At 46.8% G+C, this 22670-nt stretch overlaps 1 protein-coding gene across 5 annotated transcripts; it reads left to right on the top strand.

Annotated features, from left to right (window-relative positions):
- The first annotated feature begins 874 nt into the window (after positions 1–874).
- On the top strand, positions 875–22670 carry LOC120382898 (butyrophilin subfamily 1 member A1-like). Of its 5 annotated transcripts, none has more exons than XM_039500363.1 (9): positions 875–962; positions 2560–3025; positions 6298–6408; positions 8788–9135; positions 11619–11900; positions 15578–15682; positions 16735–16755; positions 19242–19268; positions 22055–22670. In XM_039500363.1, the coding sequence occupies exons 3-9, from the start codon at positions 6309–6311 to the stop codon at positions 22573–22575; spliced, it is 1404 nt and encodes a 467-aa protein (XP_039356297.1). In that variant the 5' UTR covers positions 875–962; positions 2560–3025; positions 6298–6308; the 3' UTR covers positions 22576–22670. The 5 variants fall into 5 exon arrangements, with proteins under 5 accessions (XP_039356297.1, XP_039356296.1, XP_039356299.1 ...); XM_039500362.1 differs by lacking the exon at positions 875–962 and adding an exon at positions 2213–2324; XM_039500365.1 differs by lacking the exons at positions 875–962; positions 6298–6408 and adding an exon at positions 2213–2324.

Here is a 22670-nt window from a genome sequence, read left to right on the forward strand (position 1 = left end):
TCAATTGCCAGACAGTTCAGCTGTCCCTCCCCCCACTGCCATGTGCTGTTCCTGCCCTCTGCCTTGGAGCTGCTCCCAGGAACCTCCTGCTTGCTGTGCAGAGGTGGGGGGAAAAGGGGAGCTGATGTCAGGGTTTCTCTCTCCCCTGCTCTTGTCACCCACTCCTTTACCCCATTTCCACAGAGCAGGGTGGGCGGGGGGTGCAGGACAGGACTCAGGACTGAGGGAGCTTGCTGGCAGCAGCTGCTGTCTCAACTTACTGATCTACTTAAAAAGGCAATGTACTTAGAGTGGGGTCAGTGTTCTTAAAGGGGCAATGTGCATCTCTCTCACAAACACACACGGTGTGTGTCTCTGTCTCTCTCTGACATGCTGTCTCCCCTTCCTCCATTCGTGATGCTTTGTAGGGTGTGAGGCTACATTAACAACAATGTGTTAATCCTTGAGGGCGCAGCCGAGTGCTAGTTTGTCATTTAGCAGCAAGGCACTACCTGGGAAATATCCCACCCTCTGACTCCACCACCTCAACTAAGCTGCACAATCACCATTGCTGTGTAAAGTATTCAATTGTTTGTTTAAAACTTATACTGTATATATACGTGTGTGCATATATATATATCTTTTTTGTGGCAAAAAAAATTTCCCTGGAACCTAACAACCCCACCCCCCACATTTACATTAATTCTTATGGGGAAATTGGATTTGCTTAACATCATTTTGCTTGAAGTAGCATTTTTCAGGAACAGACCTACAACATTAAGCGAGGAGTTACTGTATTTTTCAATGTGGGATCATCACGGAAAATGTAATGACATGTTGGTGCAAATATAAAGATCGGTGTCTCCCTGAGAAGAACATTTGCAGATCCACGCAATGAAGTGCAAACCGTGGCCCCAAAACTAGGAGAATTATCCCTGGGGAATATTAGCCATTCCCAATCACGCACCATGTTAAACTAACAGGTCAGTTGTGAATCAGTCCTGATTTTCTGTCCATATTTTTACAGAATTATCTGCTTGGGGTTTGGAATAATCATTTTCATACTCTGGGCTGTTTGTGTTAACTTGTTGCAGTTCATTTCTTCTGTTGTTAATTCAATAACCAGCCTCTGGGCTTGTCTACATTTAAAATGCCACAGAGGTGCAGCTGTACCGCTGCAGGTGCCCTGCTGGAGCACTTTGGTATAAACACTACCTACGCTGATGTGTGAATCCCTCCCGTCAGAGTAGCTAGCCCACCTCCACCAGACCGGGTAGCAGGGGTGTGCACAGGAATACAAATTTGGCTGCTTTATGAGGGGCTCTTTTTGTGCCCACCGCAGCAAGTGTAGTGTAGTGAATTGCTCCGTGTAGGAATGTGCTACATATGGTTAACTGAGCATGTTCAGTACATTTGCTGAAGCCACTGCCCTTCACCCTGCCCTTATTAGCCGTAGGATTCTGCTGACTGCTATTTACAGGGGTTAAAAAGGGGAAAAGGGGGCGAATCGGAGCAGGGGGGTGGCCAGGGTCTGAGCAGGGGGTGGAAATTTACTGGCCTGGGGGGGGTCAGGCACCTGGAGGCAGCATTAGGAGAGGGGCTAAAGGGCAAAATCAGGGCTGGGGGGGAGGAGGCGGAGTTAAGCCCAAGGGTGGGGGGCGTTGGCAGGGGGTGACAGAAGCAAACCCGGCACAGAGGGCAGCAGTTACCCCAGTGGGACTGAGACACCAGAGTTTGCAAAAATGGTGGGGGGGGGGACAGTGATGAGCTGCCAAAATCTTAACAACCGGTTCCCTATAAAAAGTTCTGATTTAATGGGGGGGAGCAGGGGAGGGGCCGGGGCAGGAGGAGACATACTTGTGGGGTTGGGGGCCCCTGCAGGGCCTGGGGCAAATTGCCCCACTTGCCCCCCCGGCAGCCCTAGAGCTTGCAGCCCCCTCCCCGCTTACCTTGCCGGCAGCTCAAAGCAGCAGGATGACTCCGGAGCTCAGCTGAGCTGCCCAGCTGGTGCCGGCGGCTGGCCACGCTGCAGCTGGGGGGAAGCGGGGGAAGGGCCGGGGGAGCTTCAGCCTCCCCAGCTGGGAATCCTGGGAGCAACAGGATGGTCCGGCCCGCGGACCGGAGTTCTTTGCCCACCCCCTGGCCCTTTAACAACCGGTTCTCCATGGAGGTCTAATTTTAGCAACCGGTTCTTGGGAACCGGCTCCAACTCACCACTGGGGGGGGCAGAGGGGCTTTTTTTATTTCCCCCCTCCCGGCCAGGGGAGCTCGCTCTTCCCAGCAGCGGGAGGAGCTGGATCTCGCCCCGGAGGAGCTGTCACCTCCCACCCGGGCCCCCACAAGCGGTGAGCAGCCAGCGAGCGGGCGGTGGGTGCTCGGGGGGGGGGGACGACAGAGCGGGGCCGAGGGCGGAGCGTGGGCTGGGCTTTGCGGGGAGGAGGCCAAGTGGGGGCTGGGCCCAGTCCGGCCCCCCCCGCGCCTCCCCAAAAGATGTCACGTGCCGCCCATGACCTTAACTCCCCGTTAACAAAGTTTTGTTTGGTTTAGTTTTTCTGCTAGTCAATTTTCTAACCCCCCCAGGAAAGGCAAGAAGAGCCGCTTCAAAATCATCACTGGATTCAGATCATCTGAATGCTTCAGTCTGCTGGTAGCGGCCCTTCCGGCTCCGCAGCAGGACTGTGGCTGTTTCTTTAAGACTAGACTCGAACTTCTCCCACGTGGCGGGGGTGTGTGTGTGTGAAATGATTGCAGTTCCAGATACAGCACTGCGTTGCTTTCGTTTCCAGCTTGGCAGATGCCGCGAGAGAGAGGGCACATTTATCAGTCGGGGACGGAAACATGGTTCTTTTCCAAAGTGCACCGAAAAGCGATGGGAAAACTCTCCTATAGCCAGAGTTAGCTGTAACTCTTTATAAAACTCCTTTTAGAGCCAGAGTTAGCTGTTCAGCTTGATAGTTACAGAAGTAGTCACTTACAAGCTAGCACAAGCGGAATGAGAGCTGATCACGCCCTGAAGCCTGTGAAACTTCTGGGAAGGAGAAATCAAGTAAGTTAACAACTTCAGAATGACTATAACAGTGGTTTTCTCTGGTTCATGGATCCCTGGCAGCCTGCAGACTATATCTAAGGGGTTCACAAAAGGTTGGCACTGCCACAGAACAGTGGTTTTCAACCTGTGATCTGTGGACCACTCGGGGGTGTGTGCTGACTACATCTAAGATTTCCAAAGGGGTCCACAGTGAAAATGAAAACAAGATTGAAAACCGCTGCTTTATAACCCCCTCAAATACGCTGCTTATTGTGTGAACAGATTGTTAACATGAAGATTAAAGAATCATGGGTCATTGGTTTTACTCTTCATGCAAACACTAACATTACATGTATTTTGAATGTAAATCATTTTGAAGATACAGTTCAGATTATTTTCCTAGCTCAAGATTTGTACAGCAGGTTTGACTAGTCATTTATTTCTTTTGTGATTGTGTTTTATACAAAGCAACAGAGAGTCCTGTGGCACCTTATAGACTAACAAATGTATTGGAGCATAAGCCTTTGTGGGTGAATACCCACTTCGTCAGATGCTGTTGCTTTTTACAGATCCAGACTAACCCGGCTACCCCTCTGATACTTGTTTTATACAAGAACGCTAGGCCCAATCCTGTTCTCAGTCACATCAGAGGGAGATTTGTAACAAAATCGCTTCCTGTGTTTGTAATACAGGAAGAAACTTACTGCAGCAAAATCCAACAGTCATCAGTCTAGTCTTCTGCCTGTTGTCATTACAGGTTTCTAAACCTGGCTGCAGGGCTGAATTCTTTTCAATCTGATGCTTCAAGGGGAAAAACGTAGTTTATTTCCATAATCAGTCAAAACAGAAAATTGCCTCCTTTTCTCCTTCTGAAAACAGTGGGAATTAAGAATGTGCCTAAAGTCAATCATATGTTGTTTCTGAATAGGGATGTCATGATATATAATTTAAAAAAGAGGCAAATGTGTATGTTGTGTGACAGAGGATCTCCTGTGTGAAAAGCCATTGGAGGGGAGAGTTCATGAGCAAATCCATAGGAGTAAAGCCAGTTAAAAAAAAATTGAATGATAGTTGTGAAATTGTATTTGTAAATTATTTTTGTTTCATTCGAAATATTTTATGGATGTTTCCATTTTTAATCAAATATGATTGAAACAAATGATTTTGTTTTCAGTTTTTCTCCCCCCCCCCAATTTTCTTTGTGGGCCCTGGACCATCTTGGGGGGGGGGGGGGGACATATACAGGATATGGGGAGAAAGATGGTTGTGACAAATGGAGAGGTTGCAGTTCATCCACTGCAGATTTGTGGGACAGCATTACAAAATTAAGGTGACCATAGGTGCCGACTCCCTGGGTGCTCCGGGGCTGGAGCACCCATGGAAAAAAATTGATGGGTGCTTGACTGCTGGTGGGTGCTAATCTCCCCTCCGTTCTTCCCCGCTGTCGGCCCCTGCTGATCAACTCCTCCCCCTCCTTCCCAGCACCTCCTGCCTGCCTTGGAACAGCTGTTCAGAGGCATGCAGGAGGCACTGGGAGGGAGGAGAGGGGAGCAGGCTTGCTCAGGGAAGGGGGTGGAAAGAGGAGGGGGAGAGGCGGGGTGGGGCTTTGGGGAAAGGGGTGGTGTGGGGGCAGGGCCTGTCACTGAGCGGGCTTTGAGCACCCCCAGGGAAAATTAGAAGGCAGCGCCTGTGCTTTGGACAGCTCTGAGCCATGGCATAAAGAAAAGAAAAAAATCCTGTCATCGTCAAATACAAATGTATGGGTGACCATACATCCTGCTTTGTCTGGGACAGTCCCTTTTTTGAGCCCCATGACGGCCATCCTGACTTTTTTTTTTTTTTTCAAAAGTGGGGTGTGGTGTGGAGGAACGTGCAGGGGGGCAAGCAGAGAGGCCAGCCCCACACAGTGGGGGAGACAGGGTTGGGGGGAGACAGCATTCCAGCACGTGTGGGGGAAGGCAAGGTTCCAGCAACCAGCAGCAGCCTCACGTAGGGCGATGGGGTGGACCCTGGTGAGTGACTGGGAGTGTTCCATTTTCCCTTTGAGAAATATGGTCACCTGAGAAATATGGTCACCCTACAAATATAGCAAATCTGGTGTTTAAAACAGGGGAAATTCTTGGCCTAGATTTCATTAACATATTTGTCTCCAGATCTAGCCTACTTTTTTTTTTTTAAGCTAATCTTTTTGTGAGCATGCATTGATGGAAGTGTAGGTGACAGCAGTGGATTGATAGCAGAAAGTCAGTTTCAGCTTTAATATGGGTGTTGTCACTCCATAATATCAAATTTAATTTACTTAACTGTATATAACTGTAGCAGGGTGGGCCCCTGCTCCTGCCCTGAAGGGCTTAAAACAGCCCAGGAGAGGACTGTGGCTGGGGCAAGAAGCCTGGGCAGATTGGGGAAAGCAGGCTCAGCCGTGGCCATGCCCCAGTCAGGCCCAGCTGGCCCCTATAAGAGGCAGTGAGCCAGGAGCCCAGACAGTCTCTCTTTGGCTGTAGAGGGAGAAGGGCCTGGCTGCAGGGAGCTAGAGACAAAGTACCTGAGTGAAGCAGGGCTGGGGAAAGGCTGGGGAGCTCCAGCCTGGAAAGCCCCAGGCTGCGGCCTAGCAAAGGGCTAACAGGTACTGGGGGTTGCAGAGGGCAGCCCAGGGGTAGGCCAAGGCAGCAGGTCCAAACCCTCCTTGCCAGTGATGAGTGGCTGATACTGCACTCTGCCCCAGGGCGTGGGGCTAGACAATGACTGGCAGTAGCCTTATACTTAGGCAAAGTGGGAATAGCAGGTGGGGGTTCCCTGGGGAGGGGAGACCCTAAGACTGAAGGGTTACTACCAGGAGGTAGCACCCCAGGTAAAAGGGCACCGGGTCCAGGGAGGGACATGGGGGGGGGGCAGAGGACAGGCAGATCACCAGCCTGCAGAGAGCGCTCCAGAGCTGGGATGAGCTAATTCCCGGAAGTCACCAGCAGGAGGCGCCACAGGGGTGAGTCCGCACATCTACAATAACACATCCTACTTGCATCCGAAGAAGTGGGTATTCACCCACGAAAGCTCATGCTGCAAAACGTCTGTTAGTCTATAAGGTGCCACAGGATTCTTTGCTACATCCTACTTGTAATCTTCTACCCCTCAGCCATGAGAATCTGGGTTGCTTTGATTGCTATGGCCACTAGGGCCTTGACCCAAAGACTATTGAAGTCAATTGGAAGTCTTCTCATTTGGATTGGGTCCTAGATGTTGTCTTTTTGTTTTATCTCCCCCCACCCCCAACTCCGGTTGCACAACTCAAGCTACGGCAAAGATGAAAATTTCCTCATTCGGCTGCAGCTCCAGAACCAGCTCCACTCAGATGGGTTTGATCATTTTCCCCATTATTTGTCACATCCAGAAGCTGGAATCAGGTAGGAATTCCATACAGTGGTTACTTAGTCACTGTGATTTGTAAAATGTGCCTGTTCCATTCTTTAATTGCAGATACACAACTAAACACAAACTAAAGCAAACATCAAACTGGATCAATAAATAATAATAATTAATACTCTCCTGATTTCCTGTCAGGACTAAGAACGCCATCTTTCATGCCATCTTTAACCCATTCATATTCTCTTCCATTTGCTCCCATCTCAAAATGCATGGAGATTAGACAGGCCTATCAACATGACCAGAGGGTCAAGAGAGTTGTCCTTTTTATTGGCCAAGGATGGCTGTGAGTGCTATAATGCAGTGACTTTCAACCTTTCCAGATTATTGTACCCCCCTCAGGAGTCTGCTTTGTCTTGAGTACCCCCAAGTTTCACCTCATTTTAAAACTAGTTGCTTACAAAATCAGACATAAAAATACAGAAGTGTCATAGCAACACGATTACTGAAAAATTACTGATTTTTCTCATATTTTACCATATAATTATAAAATAAATCAATTGGAATAGAAATACTGTACTTCTATTTCAGAGTATAGTAAATAGAGCTGTATAAAAAAGTCATTGTATGAAATTTTAGTTCGTACTGACTCGGCTAGTGGTTTTTATGTAGCCTTTGTAAAACTCTCTGGTATCACCCGAGGATAGAGGCGGTCTGCAAGGGAGCATGGTCCCAAACGTTCTCATTTAAAAACAAAAAAACCCCAACCCCCAAACAAAACAACTCCTTGAATTACATTCACAAATATATTGGTTACTGGAGCAGAACACAGAGCTCTGGAGTGAGGGGTTCCCTCTGAGGAGCACAGCAAAGCAAACAGGATGCCCCAGTCTGCCCGAGCTGGAGTTTCCACGTGGTCTGCAGAGGTACTCCATATATAGAGTAAGCTTGAGAAGGCAGAACTGAGGGCTGGTCTACACGGGGGGTGGGCAGATTGATCTAAGATACGCAACTTCAGCTACGTGAATAGCGTAGCTGAAGTTGAAGTATCTTAGATTGATTTACCCTGGGTCCTCACAGCACAGAATCGACGTCCGCAGCTCCCCCGTCAACTCCGCTACTGCCGCTCGCTCTGGTGGAGTTCCGGAGTCAATGGGGAGCGCGTTTGGGGATCGATATAGCGCATCTAGATGAGACGCAATAGATTGATCCCCGAGAAATCGATGGCTACCCGCCGATACGGCGTGTAGTCTGGATGTACCCTGAGAGTCTACAAACATCCAATGTGAGCACCTAAAGGGAATGAAGTCTGGAACCTGAGTCACAGTCTTAGGCCTTGTCTACATTATGGGGTTAAATCGATCTTAGTTACGCAGCTCCAACAATGTGAATAACGTAGCTGGAGTTGACGTACCTTAGGTCGACTTACTGCAGTGTCTACACCGAGCTCAGTCGACGTGAGATACTCTCCCGTTGACTTACCTTACGCTTCTCGTTCTGGTAAAGTACCAGAGTCGACAGGAGAGCGATCTGTGGTCAATTTAACAGGTCTTCACTAGACCCACTAAACTGATCCCTGGTGCTGGAGCGGCAATCCCCGATAAGTGTAGACATGCCTTTACTGAAGAGAACTGATACAATCCTTGACATTTCCTCCAGTCACTTTGCCCAATTTACCGGGCCTGGTCCTATCTGATGCACAGATCATTCTGCACTATGGGGTAGTCCAAACGAGGGGAAAGAAGACATATAAAGAGATCAGTAATTAAAGAAGTAACATCCTGACCTTCTTTCTGTCTTCCCTGGGTCCTAAGACCTACCCATTATTTTATTCTCTTCCTCTCTTCTGACGTCACCTGAGCAGGCAAGGAATGAGGCAGCAGTCCTATGGATCAAATAGTATGGGAAATCTCTAATTTAAAACTGTATCAATATGAGAGAAGGGTGAAAAATGCAGTTTCAGTTTGGCTGATTGCTTTTGATTGCTATACTTTGCAACCTTAATAATACAGAGAGAAAAGGTGGGTGAGGTAATATATTACTTTTTTTTATTATTATTATTATTATTATTATTTATTGGAGCAACTTAGAGAGACAAGGTTTCAAGCTACATAGAACTCTTCTTCAAGTCTGTGTAGCTCGAAAGCTTCTCTCTCTCTCTCACCAATGGAAGTTGGTCCAATAAAAGCTATCGCCTCCCCCGCCTTATTTGTCTAATATCCTGCGACCATCATGGTTATGACAACACTGCAGACAACCTTAATTATGTTATTTTAATGTAGTTTCTGTGTGTGTGTGTGTGTGTGCGCGTAATATAAAACGTGTAATATAAACTACTGAATGTCTTATTTTGGAAATGATTGTTAGATTGTTGTATTCTTTCTGAGTTTATTTCCTTTGTGTTCTGATACATTTCACAGCCCAGTTCGCAGTGGTGGTCCCTGATCATTCGGTCACTGCTATCGTGGGTGAGGAATTTGTTTTACCCTGTCACCTGTCCCCCAGGATGAACGCTCAAAACATGGAGGTGAAATGGTTACGACCTCATCTCTCGTCAGTTGTGCATCTATACCGTGAGGGCAAGGATCAGAATGAGTCTCAGACCCTAGAATATCGGGGAAGGACAGAGTTTTTGAAAGACGGCCTCTCCACTGGGAGTGTCGACTTGAAAATACACAATATCAGACCCTCTGATGAAGGATTGTACAGATGCTTCATTCGATCAAGTACCTTTTATGGAGGAGCCCTGCTGGAACTGAAGGTAGCAGGTCAGTGGTTGTGTTGGTGGTGTCTTCCCAAACATGTCAGTAGCTTATTTGGTATTGCCTTCTGAGATGGCAGTTTGTTTTGGGTGCATTTTTATTATTTGTATATCAGTACTAAGGCTGGTCAAAAATTTCCCATGATTCTCCCCATACACCCCAACCCAGGGAAAATGACTATTTTTGTCACAATGGATATTTCTGTGGGGAATGCCGATTTACAAAGACATTTTGTCAGTGAAATCTCTCAAACTGAAAAACCAAAAAAAAAAAAAAATGTAAATGGCTGGCTGGGTAAAAAGTTCAGTAAAACTTTCAAAACGCAAACAAAAAAATCCATTAAAAATCATCCATTTTGTCAAAATATGTTGTAGGGAGAAAAATCATTTTTCAAACCGCTCCAGTCAGTACCAAGAATTCCCCCTTAACTCCCAGACTTTTTTCCTAACAGCAACAGCCCTGGTGCTTTGAGCTGTGCTAACAGCTGGGAGTTTTTAGCCTCTGTCTCTCTCTTCATGAGAGAGAGAGAGAGAGAGAGAGAGAGAGAGAGAGAGAGAGAGTGTGTGTGTGTGTGTGTGTGTGTGTGTTACAACCATGGGCAGCGCGTAATGGAAGCTGGGTGATGCTAAGCCTCCCCAAACCTCGTGGCACGGGGCCGGGGAGGCAGTGGCAGATTATTGCACGGGTCCATGGGACCTGTGCCCAGCAGCCCCGGACAATTTGGGGCCCCTGGAAAAATCTCCCCCTGCCATGGCCCTGGGGCTGGTCACACCAGGAGCACAGAGCTTTTCCAGTCTTGGAGCTGCAACGGAGATGGGGGGTGTGTGGGAAGGAGCAAGTGGGGATAGGGCCTTGGGGGGTGTGGGGGGGAAGGCAGAGTGGGGTGGAATGGGGGCGGGGCTATGGGGGAAGGGATGGAATGGGGCGGGGCAGTGGACAGAAGAGGCAGAATGGTAGAAGGGCTCCCGGCTTGGAGCTCCAGCTGGCCAAGGCCGAGAGCTCTGCTGTAGTCCTGGTCAGGGTTGAGAGCTCGACCAAAAAAGAAACTACCAGGGACTATGTGTCCTATTGGAAAGGCGGGACCCGCATCTCTGACTTAAGATACAGGCACAACTCTTGCCTGTAATTCCTAATCTTTCTCCCGGATCAACCAGCCCCATGTCAGCCTTTCCTTCACTCAGCCAGTCAGTCCACTGTCCAAGTTCCAACCACTATCAGAAAGTGAGAAAGAGAGACAGCCACATCGTCATTCGGTGTGTGTGTGTGGAGGGGGAGGGGGGCGGGAAGTTATACAGGTGAATGTCAAAAGCAAGCTAGTGCCACAGGAATCAGTGATGTCTTGCAATCATCCTCAGTACTGGTACGTGTACAGTAAAGCAGGAGGAGTGAATGCTACAGCTATGTAAGAGACTCACCTCTTCTCTGGCTCACACACAGAGGGGGATGCATAACATACACTGACCATTGAGCAACACCAACATGAAGATCTTGCACAAGTGTTCACCCCTCACTAAACACACACACTCACAAAACAACCTCTGAGGAGGAAACTATGCCTTGCTCCATTCTCTGAATGCATGTTCTGGTCCAGTCAGGCATCTGGAAGAAAATTCCTGAACTGGGTTTTGCCCCTTAAAAACACTTTCCCTACAAAAAGATGCATCGAAGGACCGAAAGGTCAAGAGCTCTCTGTTCTCAGCTGTAAACCACAAAGAAAAGGATGGTCTCGAAAGCACACGCATGTCAAGCCATACAGGATCAAGGATCGGCCTAGAGATCAGGCAACAAGCGGACTTCACACTGGAAGATGGATTGGGAAAAACAAAATAAAACTTTTTCTCTTACTCTTTTCCAAAACTCCCTGTTCAAGAACGTCCCTCTTTCACTCATGTAATAATGAAACACATAATTTTGTGGGTAGAGCTTAGTCGAGACGATTGTTGCCTTTTGCCAAGTGAGATCAGATTTTCAGGATGGTTGCTGGGATGGAGCAGAAATCGGTGACACCAAGTCGAGTCTGTTCTCAGTGTAACTCATCTATTTGCAAAAAAACCTCCTGGTTTGTAATCAGAAGCAGGAATTGTCAGAGATCAGGCAGGCAATTCACCACCACAGGTGCCTCCGCCAGGTATCTTTGCCTTGTATCAGCCCCTCTTACCACTGCTTCTCCCCAGAAAAAGACACAAGTGACAGAGCTGGCAATGACTGTTTAACTCCCAGAAGACCTCAGTCCCTGCAGCTTTAGCTGTACTCTGATGACAGGACAAAGGGGGCTGAGTTTACTCTCACTGTATCTTTTAGGACCCTAATGGCAATCCATTACACTATAATGAAGGTAGTAAGTCCCAATCAGTTTTTCTTTTTAATATGTTTACATGATTTACTGTGATCACTGGGAATCCACTGATGACTTAAAATTGTATCTTTTAGGCGGAATATGTATCTAAATTAGCATGCTGAAATAAGAGATGTATCCCATTCTCCTCCAGGTTTGGGCTCTGATCCCCACCTCTCTGTTGAGAGTTACCAGGATGGAGGGATCCGAGTGGTGTGCCAATCGGCCGGGTGGTACCCAAAGCCTGAAGTGCTGTGGCGAGATCTGGGCGGGCGACGTTTGCCTTCAGTCTCTGAAACAACATCCCAAAGGGATAACGGCCTGTTTGAAACGCAAACAGCTTTCCTGATCACAGAACGTTCAAACCAGAACTTGTCGTGTTGTATCCGGAACACATTCCTCAACCAAGAGAGAGAATCAACAATTTATGTAGCAGGTCAGTTGTAATCAAAGCCACGTGCTAACCATCAATGTACATACACAACTGGTTAACTAAAAAGGGTAGGTTAGGTAGGTGGCTAAAAAACTAACCTAAGACATAAACCAGTGGCTCTCAGCCTTTCAAAGCTATTGCACCCCTTCCAGGATGCTGATTTGTCTTGTGTACCCCAAGTTTCACCTCACTTAAAAACAACTTGCTTACAAAATCAGATATAAAAATACTAAACTGTCACAGCCACTAATATTGAAAAATAGCTTCCTTTCTCATTTTTACCGTATAATTATGAAACAAATTGATTGGAATACAAATTGTGTACTACACACTGAAGTGTAAGGACAATGAGCAGTATAAACAAGTCATTGTCTGTCTGAAATTTTAGTTTGTACTGAGTTCACTAGTGCTTTTCATGTAGCCCATTGTAAAACTAGGCAACTATCCAGATGAGTTGATGTACCCCCTGGAAAACCTCTGCGTACTCCCAGGGGTACACATACCCCTGGTTGAGAACCACTGATTTAAACAATCTGGGTTCAAATTCCATTTTTGTTAGTAATGTCTTGGTTAAACCCTGTAATTCTTCTGTATTTTAATCCCCATCTGTAAATTAGGGATAATCAGCCTCCCTTTTCCCCACCCTGTCTGTTTTACTTGTTTGGACTGAACTTTTTGTGGGCTGTCTTTTACTGTGTTTACAGTGACTAGCACAATGGCGTCTCTAGGCACCTATGTAATGTAAACACAAAGTGAATATTGAGTCTCTATACCAAATAAAACTACATTAATAAACTAAACAAACAGCAACGCTGAACACTTAAATGTTCACTAATATGTATCCTAAAAGTATGTAGCTGGAAGGGAAGTTAGAGTGGCACAAGGGAAAATTGTCCTATAACTTTCCCACTCTGTAATTTTTTCCAAAAGTTGAGATGTTTTGAAAAGCTAGCATGGAAAAAAGAAAACTGGGAGGGGGGGAAATCCTTGGACATTTTATTGTACCCAGTGGCAAAAAGTTGGAGAAAAAGAGGTGGTGAAAGAAAACTGGAATTTTCAGAAAAAATATTTTGTGAAAAATTTGGGAGCTATAACAGAAAAAGTTGCATTTTCAACTCTGGGAAATGGAAATAACTTTAACATTTTGAAAATGTCTCTAAAGTTACTTTTGCCATTTTTCAGCAGTACTGTCATTAGCTCGCTCTGTTACAGACCTCACTGGGGCAGAGTCACCAGTCAGTTATAAATGGACCCCAACTTTGGATCCCACGTGCTTCCAAGCCATCTGGGTCCGGGTAGAGTCCAGGTACTCGTTCTAGCTGGGATTCAAGTCACATCCCTAGGTGTAGCCATTTTGCCTGACACCCATCCTTGGGACTCAACAATCTCAGAACCTGAGGCCTCCAAACCAACTGAGGCCTCTTCAGTCACTTTCACGCCTTCCCCTAGAGTTCCACCTCGCTGCGGGCACTCTGGTTTATAGTCTAACCACCCATTAGGAACCATGTGGCAAGGGAAGCAAGGAACACAGGTTTTGCACAGAAGTTTAACCACAGTGGCTTTTACTCTCAAAGGATAAAAGAGTTACCGATCTTTAGGAAAAACAACAAAAGGCCTATATTCCGTTGCCGAAGTCTCTGCTCACCCCTATCTGTGAGTTCTAGGCCTGTGTGAGGCAGATAGGTCCCATCTGCCCACTGCTTCCTGCAGCCTTGCTGCTGTTTGGCGATATTCAGCTGTTGCAAGAGTGAAAGAGAGAGGCTGTGGTTAGAGCAGATCCTGTTCTAAAATAATGTTTCCCCTCATCGTGTGAGCAGCTGCAGAACTTCAGATCTAGCCCCTGGAAAACCACTTTCCCTTCGGCCAGGCTCCTCTTTGCAGCCGATCCATTGTTCAAGGGATAATCACCCCCTTGATTGAAAGGCAATCGGAGCTCATGATGCTTGAGGGCTATCTCAAGTCATTGGTGTCCCTCAGCTAGTGTCCAGAACAGGAGGTTTCAAACTTTTCTTATTTGTGGGCCCCGAAAAATTTTCTAATGGAGGTGTGGACCCCTTTGGAAATCTTAGACTTAGTCTGCGGACCCCCAGGGCTCTGCGGGCCACAGGTTGAAAACCACCTGGGGTATCTCAACCCATATGGAGGTTACAGTACAAAAAGTAAAGGTTCTGTGAAAGTTGCAAAGTGTCATTCACCAAACAAAAAAGGGTTTAGTTTGCCCCAGGCAGATCCCCAGTCTCTCTCACGTTCCACTGTCCTAACATTGTCAAGGTTTTTAAGAACATAAGAACGGCCGTACCGGGTCAGACCAAAGGTCCATCTAGCCCAGTATCTGTCTACTGACAGTGGCCAATGCCAGGTGCCCCAGAGGGAGTGAACCTAACAGTCAATGATCAAGTGATCTCTCTCCTGCCATCCATCTCCACCTTCTGAGAAACAGAGGCTGGGGACACCATTCCTTACCCATCCTGGCTAATAGCCATTTATGGACTTAACCACCGTGAATTTATCCAGTTCTCTTTTAAACCCTGTTATAGTCCTAGCCTTCACAACCTCCTCAGGTAAGGAGTTCCACAAGTTGACTGTGCGCTGCATGAAGAAGAACTTCCTTTTATTTGTTTTAATCCTGCTGCCTATTAATTTCATTTGGTGACCCCTAGTTTTGTATTATGGGAATAAGTAAATAACTTTTCCTTATCCACTTTCTCAACACCACTCATGATTTTATATACCTCTATCATGTCCCCCCCTTAGTCTCCTCTTTTGTAGGCATCATGCTAGAATACTACCTCTAAACATGGAGGTGTTAATGTTAAAGCCTAACAAGGATATTTTAAGGGGCAGATTCACTGGAACAGGGATCCTCTTTAGCAGAATTAAGAGAGGGGGAAAAAACCATGAAGCAAACCGCTTCAGAGAAATTGGTTCCTGTTTAAAGGCTGGGATACTCAAGAGTCTTATTAAAAGGTCATTTATTGTTGCTTTTCAATGGCAGCTGGATGGCTAAATCAGTTAGGCCCCTTTGAAAATCCCATCATACGAACACAAATGTTATTTTTTTAAAGTTAGAAACTCAGGAGATTTGCCTTGTTTAAATCATTTATAAAGGGAATGTTTATATATTGTGTGACCAAGATTTCTGGGCGGGGATTAATTTGGCTATGGGATGATTTGAAAAGTTAAAAAACCTCTTCACTGCTATTCATTCTTTACCCCCACGTTGGCCGCATGACAACTAAAATTATTAAACAGCAATTAATGAATAATATACTTCATCTCCAAATGTGCAGATGACTGGTGATTCATTCAAGCCGTGGCAGTAATACTGGCCTTGCAAATATGTTTTCTTAATGACTGGTCGATATATATATTTGTGTGTGTATGTATATGTGTGTATATATATATATATATATATAATATTTTAATGCTCCTGAACATTGAATAATATCACTCAATACACAGCAGTGGATCAAGCCAGGCCCATTTACTCAGACATTTACCTCTCTTAGATCTCTGTTGATTGGAACCATTTTGAAAACCAGTTTCTGATTTTCTGTGCAATCAGCCAGAGACATATATGCAAGCTCCTCTCACACAGACTCTGCTGTGGATGTAATTAAATCAAGTGACTTTTGCCTTGGCTTCCCAAGTAAGGAAATTCCTGGCTTTCTATCTTTCAGATTCTTTTTTCCCCAAAGTCTCCCTGTGGATGGTCTTTCTGTGCGTAAGCCTGGTGGTTTTGTTTGTTTCCATTGGCCTGAGCCTCTATCTCTGTAAAATTAAAGGTAAAGCATTATCCAATGAAATACAGGGTAATGGGAAAGAAGACAACATTGAGTGATCTTAGAGGGCTTGGATTCAATTCTCATTTCACCACAGCCTCCTTGGGGCAGTAATTCAGGTGCCAGGCTTCATGTTATATGAAGCACAGCTTCCCCCATCTGTAAACTGGACATATTTGTACCTTACATTTGGGTGTGGTGAGATCCTGGGGAAATGGGGAGAGGCATGTGAGTACCATGGATAGCATTCACTCCCATAGTTAAGAGGGAGCTCAGTTTCCATTTTAAATCCCTGAAGCCCCAGGACACTCGTTAGGGTCTTTTCATCCCTGATGAGACTGTTGTCGGGAGGCTGAGGAACCTCTACTGCTTCATCTGGGGTTCAAGAGCTGGTTTAGGCCGGGGGAGAGATCCCTGAGAAGCCTATTCAATCCAGTGGGGAATTATCCAAAGACTCATGAGGTAGGTGGTCTTTTCTCCCTGGGATCCCCTACATGGGGCTCAAGCAAGGGGCTAAGAGGAGAAGGAAGGTCCAGGGGATGATTAGGTTGCAGAGGGAGAAGCCAGGAGAAGTACGAACACTCCTTCCTTCTCCACTGACCTACTGCCTGTGGGCTCATCAGAGAGGAAGTTTCCTGCTGGAAACCGGAGGAGGCTCATTTGATGGAGAAAGCAGAGACGTGCTAATGCTTCTCCCCTGCCCTTGAGCTGCTCCTGTGTGCATCCCTCCCAAAGCAAGACCTCATTTCCCACCTGCTGCTGGCAGCCCAGGCTGAGCCATTGGGCTCTGGAGAGGGGGCATATGAAAGTGTGTTTCTTCTTGGTGGATATATGTGATGGTGTTAGGGGCCGAGGAGGAACATGGAATTCCCTTACAATCCCAAACTCTGTTCATACAGTGTTTTAAGGGAATTCCTCGTTCCTGTGTGTGGCTTTAACAGTGTGGAGAGGCATGGATACGTTTTGCCAATGAAAAACACACTCCTTTAACTGTAGAGAAGGAAAAGTAATTCACAAGGATCAATAATGTATATCTCTTTTGGTTTCCTTTTCAGAGAAACTTGTAGCAGAACTTAGTAAGTCACATTCTCCCTCTCCACCAATTAATATCTTTTGTGCAAATGTGGCTCCGTATAATGGTCTTTGTTTGTTGGCTTTGTGTGTGTGTGTGGGCGGGGGAGGGGGGGTTATTTAGGATTTTTGCTGCTGTTGTTTTGTTTAATGTGGGATAATATGAAGCATGAGAAAATTCACACCAGAAGTAACTTTAAAAATTCATGTCGTCTTTGGATAAAAGTGACACGTTAGCCTCAATGTGAGTACTGACAATGTCATGTAATAAAGGTATCAGATCAAACATGTAAGAAAGAAGGAACAGCTGAACCCCTTCAACTTTGTAGTAAGGACATGAAGACACATGGTTGTTTCTGTGGCTCAATAGTGGGTTTTTCACATGTGCTTAAGTATTTAAATCCAGACTGGGTATCTCTCTAAAAGATGTGTTTTAGCTCATATGGATTCTATGGGCTTGACACAGGAATAACTAGGTGAAATTATCTGGCCTGTGTAATGCAGGTCAGACTAGCTGATCATGTTGGTTTTTTTCTGGCCCTAAAATCTATGAATAAGGAATACAAGTTCCCACGATTTTCAATGGGGTTTCTGCTCCTAATTCACTTAGGTCAGAAATGGGCATTTACGGCCCGCAGGCCAGATGCGGCCCGCGGGACCCTCCTGCCTGGCCCTGGAGCTCCTGGTGCGGGAAGCTAGCCCCCGGCCCCTCCCCCCGCAGCCTCAGCTCACCCCACTGCTGGCACAGTGCTCTGGGCGGTGAGGCTGTGAGCTCCTGGGGCAGCGCAGCTCCAGAGCCGCAGCCTGACTCCGTCTGTGCTGCACGGTGTGGGCTGGCTCCAGCCGGGTGGCGCGGCTGTAGTGCTGCCAGCCACTGGTGCTCCAGGCAGTGCGGTAAGGGGGCAGGGAGCAGGGGGGTTTGGATAGAGGGCAGGAGAGTTCAGGGTGGTGGTCAGGGGGCGGGGGTGTGGATAGGAGTCGGGGCGGTCAGAGGGTGGGGAACAGGGGGTTTGAATGGGGGAAGAGGTCCCGGGGGCGCAGTCAGGAAGGATCGGGGGCTGGATGGGGTGACGGAGGGCAGTCAGGGGCAGGGGTTCCAGGGGCAGTCTGGGGACAGGAAGAAGGGGTGGTTAGATGGGGCAGGGGTTCCAGGGGGGCAGTCAGGAAGGGGCGGGGGGTTTGGATGGGGTGGCAGGGGGTCTGGGAGCTGTCAGGGGACAGGGAATGGGGGGGTTGGATGGGGCAGGAGTCCTGGGGGTGCTGTCAGGGGGCAAGAAGCAGGGGGTTGGATGGGGGGGGGTAGGGGCAAGGCCACGCCTGGCTGTTTGGGGAGGCACAGCCGCCCCTAACCGGCCCTCCATACAATTTTGGAAACTGGATGCGACCCTAGGCCAAAAATTTTGCCCGCCCCTGGCTTAGGTGCATTTGAAAATCCCAACCCCAAAGAAATAATGCATGAGAAATTTATTCAGATAGGAACATTAGTAATTTTATTTTTCAGTACTGCTGTAAATCTTTTAAAACAACAATTAAGGATCTAATGCTACTTCCATTGACTAACTAGACTGTCTTCAAGCTATTTCTAATGCAATTTTAGTGCATCAGTCAGCAAATACACCTCTACCTCGATATAACGCTGTCCTCGGGAGCCAAAAAATCTTACCGCATTATAGGTGAAACCGCGTTAATCGAACTTGGTTTGATCCACTGGAGTGCGCAGCCCTGCCCCCCCTGCAGCACTGCTTTACCGTGTTATATCCCAATTAGTGTTATATCGGGGTAGAGGTGTAATTTATAATAATTATTTATATAGTTTATGGGAATTCTGATAATGAAACCAGTCTGCTTAAATGTGGAAAATTATGGGTTCAAGAAAACTGACATTTCCTATAGGGTGCTGTTGATCCTGCCAAAACTTCTAGATTTTCCCACTGGAAAATCAAAATGAACCATTTTGTTTTGGGTTGGGTCTGGGTCTACATTAAGCTGTGCCACTGCAGTACTCTGTGGGATTTTTAGTTCAGGAGCCTAATGTCCACATTCTCCCCCATGCGCTACATCTGCCCTGATGCACTGTGGTCTTTCCTCTAGCTGATCCTGGGGACGTGAGGCACCTGAACTACAACTCCCATGAGCCACTGCAGTAGCCCAATCAGCCATAGATCAATATCAAACCCACCCGACACAAAATGTTTCATCTCAGGTGAAAATGCTTTGTTTTGGTTCAGGAATGTCAGGATGGTCTGTTCTGCAAAAAAGTTTTGATATTCCAATATTTCAACTTTGTTTTTGTCCTGAGTTGGGGCCAACAAGTTGGAACTTCCCGTAGGATGGAAATTCCATTTTAAAACCAGCTCTACTATTTATATTACGGTAAATGTTCAGGAGCACTCATTTTCCTTCCAGTGTGTCATTTTCTGCAATATTTAATCCTATTGGTATAGTATCTGTTCAGTCAGTTTCTCATCTCTGATTATGTGGTTGGTTTCAGGATGGAGAAGAGTCCTCACACACCCAGGTAAGTAAAGTGAATATGTTACCATCGTTCAAATCCCATCATTCAGGAGAAAATGTTGCTCCTTTTCCTTGTATGTGTGAATGGAGCAGGACAGGACACACTATATTTCACAGGACCCCATGAGGACAGACAGGTTTTGTAGCTGAGTCCAATCAGAACACAGTATATCTAGACATCACAACTGCTCTTCTTTCTGCTGCGTTCTTGCATGCGCACCACCAGTTACAGCCCTGCAGCAGGACCGGGATCCCGCCGGACCCGCTGCCATAATTACAGGAGTGGGTAAAATGGTCTTTGTTGCGGGCAGGGTTGGATGGGCAAAAAAACCTCAGCCTGTGATAATGTGCGGGAAAATGCTAAATCTCTCACCAGTTTCTCCTCAACAGAATTTCAGAAATGGAAAGCAAGTTTTTCTTTTCTTTTCTTTTTTTTTTCTCCAGATAAAGATTTTAATACTTAAATTTTAAACAAGGCATAGAAAGAGATTGATGTCTATTATAGCCAGAGTTCAAATGTTTTTTACATGGTTTGAACAAGATTTGTTTTATTCTTTTAGTGGTAAAAATTGTCTGAAGTCCATTTTTACACACACACACACACACACACACACACACACACACACACACAGGACCCTCGCTAGAACATGTGTCTATATAGCACGAATTCTCATATAACGTGGTTGCAGCCATGGATCTCAAATTTCATTACTTTAGTTGCAATTTATTTTAACGCGGTCCCCGCGTTAACACGGTACCACGCAAGGATCCCAAATCCTGCTTTCTAGTGAGGGTCCAGTGTATATAATATACTAACTGACTGGTGTTTTGGGGGTTTTTTTTTTAGTAGCACAGGGGAATCTGTTTCTCTTGAGGGACTTGCAGGATCTAAGGTTTTTTGGAGTGGGAGGGGGATAACAATGCGGGAGCAGGTGGGAGTGGGTATCCCGGGGAGGGATGGGATTAAAAAAATAGTCCTGGGCAGGGCTCTACTACCAGCTTCAGTGCTATCTCTGAGTCCTCCCCAATCTATCTGTGTAGCCAGTGGAGTGCGTCTCTCCCCAGGCAATACTACAGGACCAAGGTTGGTTCTGTTGTTGCAGCTATTCATGGCTTTTCCAGACTCTTCCTTCCTCCCTGCCTGAGAGAGGGCTCATTTGGAACGAAGCCGTGGTCTGTGGCGGGGGAGTTGCACTGAACAATGGGCTAGTTCCCAGATATCTTCCCCTGTTGGAATACTAAACTTGATAGGTTAGAAACAGAGGAAAGAGGTTCTGGGGAGATAGAGGGAGACATATATAAAAAAATGATGGGGTCTAAATTAGCTGTTCCTACTCAAAGGGATCTTGGGGTCATTGTGGATAGTTCTCTGCAAACATCCACTCAATAAACAGCAACAGTCAAAAAAGCAAACAAAATGTTGGGAATCATTAAGAAAGGGATAGATGATAAAACTGAAAATAGCATATCACCTCTATATAAATCCATGGTACGCTCACATGTCAAATACTGCGTGCAGATCTGGTCGCTCCATCTCAAAAAGGATATACTGGAATTTGGAAAAGGTTCAGAAAAGGGCAACAAAAATGATTAAGGCTATGAAACAGCTTCCATATGAGGAGAGATTAATAAGACTGGGACTTTTCAGCCTGGAAAAGAGGCGACTAAGGGTGGGATGTGATATAAGTCTATAAAATCATGACTGGTGTGGAGAAAGTAAATCAGGAAGTGTTATTTACTCCTCCTAACCCAAGAACTAGAGGTCACCCAATGAAATGAACAGGCAGCAGGTTTAAAACAAACAAAAGGAAGTATTTCTTCCCACAATGCACAGCCAACCTGCAGAACTCTTTGCCAGAGGATGTTGTGAAGGCCGAGACTATAACAGGGTTGATAAAGAACTAGATAAATTCATGGAGGATAAGTCTATCAGTGGCTGTTAGCCAGGATGGGCAGGGATGGTGGCCGTAGCCTCTGTTTGCCAGAAGCTGGAAATGAGCGACAGGGAATGGATCACTTGATGATTCCCTGTTCTGTTCATTCCTTTTGGGGCACCTGGTGTTGGACCTTTTGATATGACCCCCGTATGGCTGTTCTTATATTATGTTCATTTCCCACCCCCATGTGTGCATGCACCCACACATTTTTTCTTCTCATCATTCCTTTCAGGTACTCTTTTGAACCTTCCTCACATCCTCCCTACCAAAGGGATAAGGTCTGAGCCATCATATCTCTGTGATGATCCTTAGACTATGGAATTTATGCCTGCTCCTGAGCAGTGAAATCTGGGACATCACAAATCCTGGTCCCATGAGTTCTGTTGCTGTCTAAGACCGAAGCACTTGAGACGTGGCATTTTTCAAGCAAGCAAGTTTAGGTGGAGCCACACAGTAATACGTTCCAGCAAAGGGGTGGCTGGGATGCAGTGAGATCCAAGAAAGACAGGGGTTACTGCAGAGTCATTCACGTCAATGAGCGCTGGAAAGAAGTGAACACAGATTCCCTACATAAGAGGGTCCTCAGGACCTCTGCAGGGAGAAAAGATATGAAAGTTTCTGAGCCTCAGGTCTGGCTCCATTGATCCTTTCACTCTGCCACTCACCCATCTCTCTCAGGGAAGTGAATGTCCTCTGCACTTTGCTAAGGTCTCAGAGCTGATGGGTAAATCCTGGAGGAAGGAGATTCCCTGATTCGCTCCCCAGATGGGGAAGATTCTGTCACCCACATGATCAAACCTGACACCAGGGCTGAGCTCTGCCCCTAATGCTCTGAATGTCTCTCTTCCCCCAGTGAATGTGACTCTGGATCCGGGCACGGCTCATCCCCGACTCATCGTTTCTGAGGATCGGAAAAGTGTGAGGCAGGGAGACATCCAGCAGGATGTGCCTGACAACCCTGAGAGATTTGATTATGAGTGCTGTGTGCTGGGCTGTGAGGGATTCACCTCGGGTAGCCATTACTGGGAGGTGGAGGCAGGGGATGGGAAGTACTGGGCCGTGGGGGTGGCCAGAGCGTCTGTGAGCAGGAAGGGAGAGTTCATGTCTAACCTAAACCCTGAGGTGGGGATCTGGGCTGTGAGGCTGTATGGGGGTCAGCACCAGGTTCTCACCTCCCCAAAGATTCCCCTGACCCTGAGGCGCAGCCCCAGCAGGATCCGGGTTTGTCTGGACTATGAACGGGGGCAGCTGGCATTTTTTGATGCTGATAACCAGGCCCCGATCTTCACTTTCCCGCCGGCCTCTTTCACTGGAGAGAGAATCCACCCCTGGCTCTGGGTCAGGGGGGGATCCCAGCTCAGCCTGCGTCACTGAGGCATGGGGGGAAATATCCGACTGAACTCAGAATCCCTCGTGTTTATGAGCTCGGAGGCTCCGTGGGGGTCTCTGGTCTGTAAACACCATAGCAA

Source organism: Mauremys reevesii, linkage group 15 (genome assembly GCF_016161935.1).
Source record: "Mauremys reevesii isolate NIE-2019 linkage group 15, ASM1616193v1, whole genome shotgun sequence".
NCBI classification, from domain to species: domain Eukaryota; kingdom Metazoa; phylum Chordata; order Testudines; family Geoemydidae; genus Mauremys; species Mauremys reevesii.